Below are 10,728 nucleotides of genomic sequence, written 5' to 3'. Positions count from 1 at the left end.
TCTACGCTAGCACAAACAGTAAGTTCCTACGCCATTCAGCTTATCACCACGCTAGTCAGTGTGCTTCCAGACTATTAGATTCTCACATTACTTGGATAAAAGTATAACGGGCTCTGTGGATAATGTACATTGAGACTAACACCGCATGTACAGTATGTGTAATGTGTTTATCTTTGAAATCACTATTTGGAAACGCTGTGTTGTATCTGAATTTATTGCTTGGACACGGTACATTGTGTTATTAATACATGAATTGGATACAGCCTTACGTCCACAGCCAACACGCCAACACGCACACAAACATACTACTCAGTGTCAACTTGGTCCAATCTATATTCTGTAATGTACATGTTGCAGAGTAATATATACCACGTCGCTGAATTCAGGTTTCAGATAGTGAGAGCCAACAGGCACTTGGGGTATTCACTGTGTAAGTCCAATATCTAATATCTGAATCCCGATGACTTATAAACAAAGGTATGACAAGGGAGAAACTAACTTGGGTAATTACCAAATACTCTGTAGCGTAATCGACAATGAACTGATTCACTGTAGCTTATTAAACTGACTGTAGAAACCATAACGTCTTTCATGTATTTAATCTTACCCATACCTGTCACTTCTTCAGCTTTACTCAACTATTACATAAATTAAAAAAAAAATACACAAATCTGACCTTTGGGTTGTAACGACTATGCAATGGGCACTTTCTTGACCATACTCTCTGTCGAATGGTCCAATAAAATCGGAAGAAATGACCACAACACAGCCCCCGATAAAACGACTTTTGTGTAGTCAATAGAAAGGTGTTTACCTCTCTACCAATATGGAGGACTCAGCTGACAAGAAAGTGACGTCACGTTGCTTGCCATCTCCAAACTGGTCCAAACTTTATCGAGAGTTAATACACACACTCGAGAGGTCCTTTGTTCTCGTCTAAGTTACGTCACTCAGCCTTTGGTAATTTACACGATATATTGTCATTATTGTGATAGACGGTACATAAAGAGTTGATATTGTTTTATTTAATGCTACAATACTTCGAGTTTCTACTGTTATTGTTGAAATTAAAATTATTATTATTATTATCATTATTACCGTATTTATCATTGCTGTCATTCTCATCTTCATTCTCATCAGTCTCACAACAAGACCGGATTACAAACACGCCCACGCCCACGCCCACAAGGGTATTAAACAACTTATGGCAGTAGAGCACCCGCAGCGAATACATCGTGAGTGTGTGTGTGTGTGTGTGTGTGTGTGTGTGTGTGTGTGTGTGTGTGTGTGTGTAGTGAAGTGTACCTCAGGCACTTGGTCGTATTATAGTTGTAGCAAACAGGGTGGGGGGGTCAACTTAGATGCTAGCGGATGTGGGCGGCTGTAGTCGTAATTGGATTGGTGAGAGGGAGGGAGGGAGGGAGGGAGGGAGAGATGTAAAAGAGATACAGAAAGGAGGGAGAGAGTGGGGGGAAGGAAAGGGAGGGAAATATAAGAATAAGAATAAAAGGGGAAGAAAGGTTGCTTGGAGGAGTGAAGAGGGGAAAAATATAGAAGAGAGGGGATGAGAGGGGAGGAAAGAGAGAGAGAGAGAGAGAGAGAGAGATGTAAAGGGTGTCATTCCACATTCTCTTACATTGAACTAAACCCTCCTCGACTAAACTGACCGAAACTTAATGAAACTGAACTATTAATACCGATAACTCATTTTAATACGTGACATATTATATAATGACTTTCCCACTGATGAAAAATAAATTCTTCTCATCAGTGTAACTAACTCAGATTCATTATTATTATTATTATTATTATTATTATTATTATTATTATTATTATTATTATTATTATTATTATTATTATTATTATTATTATTATTATTATTATTATTATTATTATTATTATTATTATTATTATTATTATTATTATTATTATTTTTTTATTAATGATTGAGCTATGTTAATTAATAAAGTATGTTTTTTTTTTCAGATGACAAGTATGGTCCAAGATTCGCCATTCGGGAGGACACTGTCATCATCAATGCTCAACATCAGGGTAAGTTTGTTTACGTGTATCTGATTATCTTCTTTTCTCTCATAACAACGATTTAATACCATATATTTACACTTTGTTTCTTAGGTTAATATATATATCAATAAATCCGTTGAGTACCACTGATTACTGTACAATCGATAAATCCCCCTCGGTGTCTTAGATATAGTCAATAAATCCCCCTCAATACCTTGCATAAATCTGTTGAATACTAATAATTGATTCATAAATCCATTGAGAAACTAGGAATTGATTCGTAAGTCCACTGATTACTGAGAATGAACCCGTAAATCCACTGAGTGTGTTCAGCCCGGTTACTGATGTTAATCCCTTAAACCTCTCAGTAATGTAAAAGGATATATTAATAATTCCGTCACCCATAAAAACCCAGCAAACAGGACAATGAGGAAAGCACGTAGTAAGGACAAACAGATAGGAAAATAAGGAAAAGATACTGAGAAATAAAACACAATGAGAAATTCTTATAAACAACAACAGTAATAGGACAGTGAATCATATACAAAGAAAGAAATAAACAAGAACAATTTTGAATTAGAATTTTGAAAAAAGGAAAGAAAGCGAATTAGAAGAAATATGAAGAATTGTGGGTAATTATCAAGGAATAATGACAAATAAATAAATATGAGATTTGCATAAAATTCACCAAAAAAAAAATCGACATAAGAAAGACATAGCGAGAAAGAATAAAACCGAAGGAACAATAATTCAAATAAAAATAAGATAACTAGAGAAACACTGAATAAAAATGAATACAGAGAACTGGAATTAAGGACGAAACAATAATATAACTGACTAACACAAAAGTAAATAAAATGAAAGACAAATAGAACTAAAATTAAGCATAGGAATAAAACAGAATTCAGTATATATTTTTTCTAGGAATAAGGAAAGGGAAATAGATAACCATGCTCAGGAATAAGAACCGGATAAAGAGAAGACTAAATAACAAATTGAAGATATGCATACGAATAATAGTAAAGGGGTATAGCGAAATATAGAAACAGGGGTAAAGAATTAATACCAAATAGATAGGAGAGAGAGAGAGAGAGAGAGAGAGAGAGAGAGAGAGAGAGAGAGAGAGAGATAGAGACGGGGTGAAGATTAGAAAAAATGAAAATCTACAGTCACAAATTAATAGAAATCTATATATATTATTATTATTATTTTCAATCTCTCTGTGTTATAGAATGGCCAGAGTCAAGAGTAAACAATCTCTCCCTTCATTCTCTCTCACTTATTCACCTTTATTGCTCTAACTAATATATTCTGATATGGTATTCCCCTTTCAACAACACGGCCCCAAACTATCAACAATAACATATAAATTGGTACACGGAGAGTTAGGCGGAATGCTAAAGCTTTGAATTGTATTAACCATTCGTCGTTAGTCAATCCTTCTATCCATCTATGATTAGGATCCAACTCCATCAACTCCCGGTCCTTGCGATTTCCAACGTCACGTCAGCTGCAGCACCATCCGTTTGTCAGCAACAGTAAATTCAATTCTAATATCACACGCGGCCAGTGACCTGTATTCTCAAGCTCTCATCAGATGTGTGTTATTGCACCGTAATCCTTTTATCCCCCTCTGGTTCTGAAATCTTAAACCTTTCAATCTTTTAACCTCTCCAGTCATCTCTACGACTATTGTGATTTTAAGCATTTCATCTCTCAAAGGCAGTATCTGTTTCTATGACTCAGCAATGCTAATATGAGGAAATAGACCACAAAGTTTTGATTAATTTGATACTAGGGTTTCGTTTCTTTCTATTTCCTGAAAGCATTTGGTTCATTTATCTCTATGTAACAGTGATTCTCAGCACCTCTCAGCTCATGAACTCCACCGTCTGTGATTGATGTTCTAATTTTCAAGGAGGAACTGAACTAAATCCCCCGAGACAGCGTCTGATGAGATATCCCTGTTTCGTTATAAGTTACACACTAAAAAGCTTTTATTCCTTGGGGCTATCCACCCATCTCTTCATCCTCCATAACACACTGGGAATCCTCACCTCCGACATTTATGTATGACTGCATTTTTAGTGCTACACTTAAGTCTACGGGCAAAGCTCCATAACTGTTTATTTTGTATTTATACTGTTTCTTTGATCAATTATTTCAACTATATACCAGTAATCGTGATTCTCGAGCTTTTCAATGCCTTAATATGTACATTAGTTTGTTTACAAGTCTCTGTCAACTCTTTGTATATGATCTAATATAACACGGAGGCTGCAACTGAAGCCCCAAAGGTTTGTTTAGATTAATACACTTGCCTCGTCAAAACCCCACATTCAAAAGGCAAGCTTAATTACACCAGCTGCCACTACCAAGAGCACACAGGTGGTGAGAGAGGCAGGTAGTCTGGCCAGCTCTCTGCTAATTACACACCGCCAGCTGCCCTTATGAACGGCTCAAACGAATTAGCAGAATTTTTCTCCCCAGTTGCACCAACGCTCAGCTGCCTGGTCTGTCCAGGTTTGACGCCAGTGAAATGATGAATGGTGGAGTTTTTGTGTTTGTGGGCCAAGAGAGACGGGCTTTTATTCTGTTTCAAAATGACAATATGAGGTTATTTTTCGCTCTCAGCCTGTCTGTCTGTCTGTCAATCTGTCTGTCTGTCTGTCTATCTGTGTGTCTATCTGCGTATACGTGAATGAGCAAAGCGAGAGAGAAATTACACAGTATTACATATAAGCAAAACAGGAGTACTAGGTGACTGGTATCATAACTCCGTTCCACAGTTAAGACAACGTTATCACGTTCATAAATGTTATAAATACAAATATGTAAAGGTCAACAAAATGTTACTCCAGGGTAGAAAAAAGGTTATTGCTGGAAAAATTTTTACAAAAGTGCACACAATGTAAATATTGTCTCGAAGTTTATTCAGCAAGTCAAATAGAATTGCTATGTGCCAATGTTATAATGTTATTGTAATTGTTAACATCTCCGCCATGAGTCAAATATTTTGAAGAAAGAGACAGTGGGGAAACGACACACACACACACACACACACACACACAAGAGAGAGAGAGAGAGAGAGAGAGAGAGAGAGAGAGAGAGAGAGAGAGAGAGAGAGAGAGAGAGAGAGAGGGGGGGGGGAGTATACAGATGAAAATAAAGACATTTATATATAAGCAGAGAAACACTGAGGTAGACAAACAATGAGAGGCACAGAGACAGATTGGTGTAGAACGAGACAGAGAGATAGATAGAGATGAATGTTAGAGCCGGGATGAGTAGGAAATAACAATGAAATAGGGTGTTGGTGAGCCAGATGACTCGTATCCGTGTACACTCAACACCACTCACTGCCCAGGCAGGATTCGAATCAACACAGCTCACATGGCAGGCGAGGACAACCAACAACTGTACCATAATCAGTGTGTTCGTGTGTTATAATTGCCTATTCGTACCAGGTTTTCCTAGTGTATATATATATATATATATATATATATATATATATATATATATATATATATATATATATATATATATATATATATATATCTATATACTTGTTTATTTACTGATTATATCGTCCATTTTGAACCCAGAGAGAAGAAGACCCCTTACCCCCAAGTTAAAATACGGCAGTTTTAAACCCCATAAGGAGTGATATACCCCTTTTAACCCCAGATAGTTTCATACTCTTCTTATCTCCTCAGTATAACCTACGCTTCATAACCCCAGACATTACCACGTATTGCCATATCGTTGGCATGCAAGTACCACCAACGATATTACTCCTGGGATCGCTGTAGCCCTTTGCTCTGTTGATACCCTCTAGTGGACCGCGTTACATCTCTCTCTCTCTCTCTCTCACTACATCTATGTTATCTCTCCCTCTCGCCAGAAATTAATCATTTCCTCCCCTCTGCGATATCTAATCTGGTACTTACTCTGGTTAATGAGTTTGTATTGTGAAGGCGGCGTTGTCTTGTTGGATGTCATGACCCTGCACACCCAAAATTAGTGAAAGGTTAAGATCTCTCTCTCTCTCTCTCTCTCTCTCTCTCTCTCTCTCTCTCTCTCTCTCTTCTTGTGACTTTGTATCTGTCTTGCATTGTCTCTGTCTCTCTCTGGAATTAATCCTTTTCCACTTCTCTTGAAAGTCGAGTCTTCAGTTCTTGTGATTCGTAGTTACACGTGCTTACTTTCCTTAATGAGTTTGTATTGTGAAGGCAGAGCTGCGTCAGGGTCAGAGATAACCTGGGTACCTCCACTTGCTTCCAGAGTTAGGCTGTTTCCCTCTCCTGGTTCACCCTCACTTTGTTTCTTTCTCTTATGGTCTACAACTTAAATATTTTCTACATTTTATCTTGTGTAATTTTTGCTTTGTTTTGATATCGTTTGCCTCTTTCTGGATGTCTCTTTCATTCCGTGTTTTTGTTCATCTTTCTCTCTCTATCTCTGTAATTAATTTGTGCGGTCTTAAAGGAATTTCCCCATGTAAACTCCTTCAGGTTACTTATGCACTCGTGTTTATATACACACACACCCTCATGAATACCCGTGCACACAAACACACACCCAAACACACACACACACACATATGCACTTACCAAGACAAATATTTACATACAGTACATTGAAACACAAATACAGCAACTCAAAATGACTTATAAGTATATATTTATCCTTAGACATATTCATACTAATATATACTAAAATACAAGCACTCAGGTGTATACGTGTACACACTCTCTAGCCACTGAACTTACATTCTCATTTATAAATACACACACAGTCACAGACCCTCCCAAGATACTAACATACACCTCTCATTACACTCTCCCTCCACAGACAAAAAACAAAAAAACATCCCCCACTCCCTGATCTCATTTCCCGGTAAAACAGAAACGTGATACACATTTAATTGATACACTTTTTTTTTCAGGTGTATGAAACATTACACAGAGATATAATGTTATCAGGAAGAATCTCTTATTGAAATAGCGTACTTGCCTGGTAGGGGGAGGCGGGGGAAAGTGCCAGGGGGGGTACGTGTCAGGAGGGAGGAGGGGGGAGGGTGATATTTACAGGTGGAAGATATTGCCAACTGCGAATTATATTATTGAGAACCAAACAATTGGCTTGTGTTGAATTAGCTGGAAGAAAGGGTTGAGTTAGTTGAGTGGATACGTTGGATTAAACTGAATGAGTTAGGTTGTTTAGATTAACCGTGTTGTTTGAATGAGCATCCCCCCTTCTATCTATCTATCTATCTATCTATCTATCCATCAATCTATCTATCTATCGTATTCTTACTTTTTTAAATATTCTTTAAGATAATTTTCCTTGGCATTTACATCTTGAAAGACTATTTCTGAAATCCACCTCAAATGCTGGTTCACCTTAATGAGCTTTTCAGATATATAGTAGACACGATTGCATTGTTCTAAAGGCAGACAAAGGCATCTGGAACGACTAAGCATTACCTGTGCCTTTAGATTTCGTTTTATAAATTAAGAAACAACAATACGGAGCTGAAGGTGGAGACAGAGTTATACGTCTTGTGATTTAATAATACCGACGTGAAGATGTGGTTGTGTAATTTATGTGGTTGGTCGTCCGGTTGGTCCAGTGTCCCAATATATTCCAATCCCAAAAGGTCCCAATCCCAATATATTCCAATCCCAAAAGGTCCAGTGTCCCAATATATTCTAATCCTAAAAGGTTTCAGTCTCAATATATTCTAATTCTAAAAGGTTTCAGTCTCAATATATTCTAATTCTAAAAGGTCCCATTTCCCAATATATTCTATTCCTAAAAGGCCCCAGTCCCATGAGATTCCAATACTAATGAGCTCCACTCCCTATTGATTCAAACCCAACCTTTCTCAACTTAAGTGATTTTTACTATCAGAATAAGGACCCATTATGGTTTATCAAGTAAGGACTGGGTCTGATGAGGAGTGTACCATTAAGTCTGGGGCTTAATGGGAACGGTCCCCATTAAGACTGAGGCCCATTCATGACGTCTATTATTCTCTCACGTCATTTAGAGAAATTCATGAGTGATAGATTAGCATTCATTGTCTTCGTGTTCTCCTTGTGGTTAAAATAATCTAAGCAATGACTCTTCAAAAGATCTTCCTTCACAGTACGAAGGAAAGACTGAAGCTATCCAGAGTTTTAATGTTACAGGCTGCCAGAGGTTTTAGTGTTATTGGTTTTGTTATTACAGGCTGCCAGCGGTTTTGAGAGTACAGGTTTCCAGTGGTTTTAATATTACAGGCTGCCAGAGGTTTTAATAATACAGGCTGCCAGTGGTATTAATGTTACAAGCTACCAATGGTTTTAATGGTACAGGCTGTCGTTGCCATCTACCACTACAGACTATCAAATACAATTACCTTTACAAACCTTTAGTGATACGATAAGCACCTTTAAATGCAGTAACTCCCTTAATTCAATACCACCTTTATATATCAAGTTAGATTAGGTTCGTGTTAATGTATTTATAGTACAATATTTTCAATACATATGTGGTCAATTTCTATTATATTTACAGTACAATTTAACTACATTTTAAGGTTGATATTACAATTTAAGATGTTGCTTTTGTGGATATTACAAGGATCTTAAACATTACATTACATAGATTGGATTAGTATTGTGAAAGAAGTTAAACAAATTTGGGTGATCTGACGTGGCTGTGGGGTAAAGATATGGGTCGTGGTTATCGATTACTCCTCCACCCTCCTTCCCTCTGCACTTCAGCTAATTGAACGCTCATTTTTGTTTTATAGTGTTCAGTAATTGTACAAAATTAGGGGTTACTTAACAATTAAAAGTTTATGTATCTCTCTTTCATTTTGTTCATTAAGTTTTGAAATGGGTCAGATGTTCAATTAAGAGCCTCGATAATTAGTATCTCTGAGTGTGGAACTGTTCACTGTGTCGATGGCTTTAATCGGAAAAGACGAAACAAAAAAAACAAGCGGGTAATTAAAGCATCATTAACGGAATGAATTTGAATCCGTTTTTTTTTTATCATACTCAAATGTACATCGACAAAAGACAAAATAATTATTGGTCAAATTTATTCTCTAATTAGAAATATTAATTTTATCGTATTTTAATTTAGAGAGGATATAAAACTCACTCTATGTCAGTGTAAATATTACATACGGCCAGTCAACAAACACTAGAATACATCTGAAATATTAAAAGTAAATTTGATACATATTTGAATATTGTAAGTAATATATCCATTCATGTTGTCAGTATGTTTATTATTTTGTGTGCTCTATTGTAATGTATTTAATTTAATCGACTTTTAATACAACAAACGAGAAAAAAGCGTCACTAGATGAGGTACTCTCTTCTGTTTTACTATTATTAATTATGTAGTTCTGGAGGTTAATATAATTCTTAAACTATTCTTAAACTATCATCTAAATTGTCGCGGATTCTATTCCGGGTCACTCCCAAACCACCCATCTGTTATTGCGTTTTACTTCACCTAAAAAAAATCGCGAGTGAATTTGATATTTTTTTCTACTGTGATTTAGCTTTTTTTTCCGTGCTTCCAATCTTTCTCACTTACTTTTTTTCCTCATTCTTTCTTATATTTTTTTCTCTTTTTTTTTTCTTTCTTCATATTTTCCTCTCTTCCTCTCATCTCTCTCTCTCTCTCTCTCTCTCTCTCTCTCTCTCTCTCTCTCTCTCTCTCTCCAACACAGCTATCAATAAAGTTAACTTAAGTAGCCCAAACTCCCTCTAAGACAATCATGAATTACCTGCCAAAGTGTTTTAGCTGAACTTTGTTGCAGTCGGCCAGAGAACTTTATCCTCTCTGTTATTGGTCTGTGGACGTTTCCGTAAATTACTTGCAGTAACTAATGGCAACACACACACACACACACACACACTCTCTCTCTCTCTCCTATCATTAACCAACAACAATCATCGTAACTCTCATGATTTAGCCCAACTTTTTCTGATTAGTCAATTTTTTGTGATAACTTTTTATTAATCACTTTTAGTTATTGACTCATACATCGTCCTGTATAATAACCGCATGTAGCAATTTGACTATTGAGAGTCACTGATTCTTTGTACTTCTTCTACCAATAGACCAGCCAACCCTCTGATCTAGGAGGAGCTCTCGAGAGTGTTTGAGATCTATTCAAAACACTTCAATAGAGATCTGACCATTTGATCTAGACAAAACATCATCACACATGTAGTCGATCTCAAGTTCTTGTTAGCGGCAACTACGGGTTTTCCTGGGTTCGTTCAGTGGAAAAAAAAGAGAGATATTTTACTATTTGTTAACCTTTGCTTTAATTCCCCCAAATGTTTTTAGTCTTCAGGTAAAGGGAATTTCTCCAGAATTTGATAAAATCTTTGATGTAACCAGTATGTAAAGCTCTCCATGACTGTCTGGTAATGAGGAAAAATGGTCCATTAAAGCAGCCAAGCCTCTAATCTAACTACGACTCCCCACACTACTGTCAGGTAACATAAAGGAAAATCATCAAAGTAGACAATTTTTGTCCAATTATCTGGTAACCACTCAAAAACTTTCCACCGACAGAACGAACCTCATGACTTTTTTTTTTATCCTTACTGTCTGGTAACTATTGAAAATTATCCCAGTGGAAAATACAAACGTTTACTCTAACCAGCTTTCATCCTGACTACT

General features: G+C 36.6%; 1 protein-coding gene across 1 annotated transcript in view; it reads left to right on the top strand.

Annotated features, from left to right (window-relative positions):
- Positions 1-10,728, top strand: part of LOC121871477 — a 180,025-nt gene that overhangs the window by 112,940 nt on the left and 56,357 nt on the right. Inside the window, exon 4 of the mRNA XM_042373825.1 lies at positions 1,987-2,052. Within this exon, the coding sequence (XP_042229759.1) occupies positions 1,987-2,052 (66 nt within the window). The remainder of the gene's footprint in view (positions 1-1,986; positions 2,053-10,728) is intronic.

This window comes from Homarus americanus, unplaced genomic scaffold (genome assembly GCF_018991925.1).
Source record: "Homarus americanus isolate GMGI-L3 unplaced genomic scaffold, GMGI_Hamer_2.0 scaffold45698, whole genome shotgun sequence".
NCBI classification, from domain to species: Eukaryota; Metazoa; Arthropoda; class Malacostraca; order Decapoda; family Nephropidae; genus Homarus; species Homarus americanus.
The sequence above is the reverse complement of the archived record's forward strand: the minus strand, read 5'-3'. Positions and strand labels throughout refer to the sequence as shown.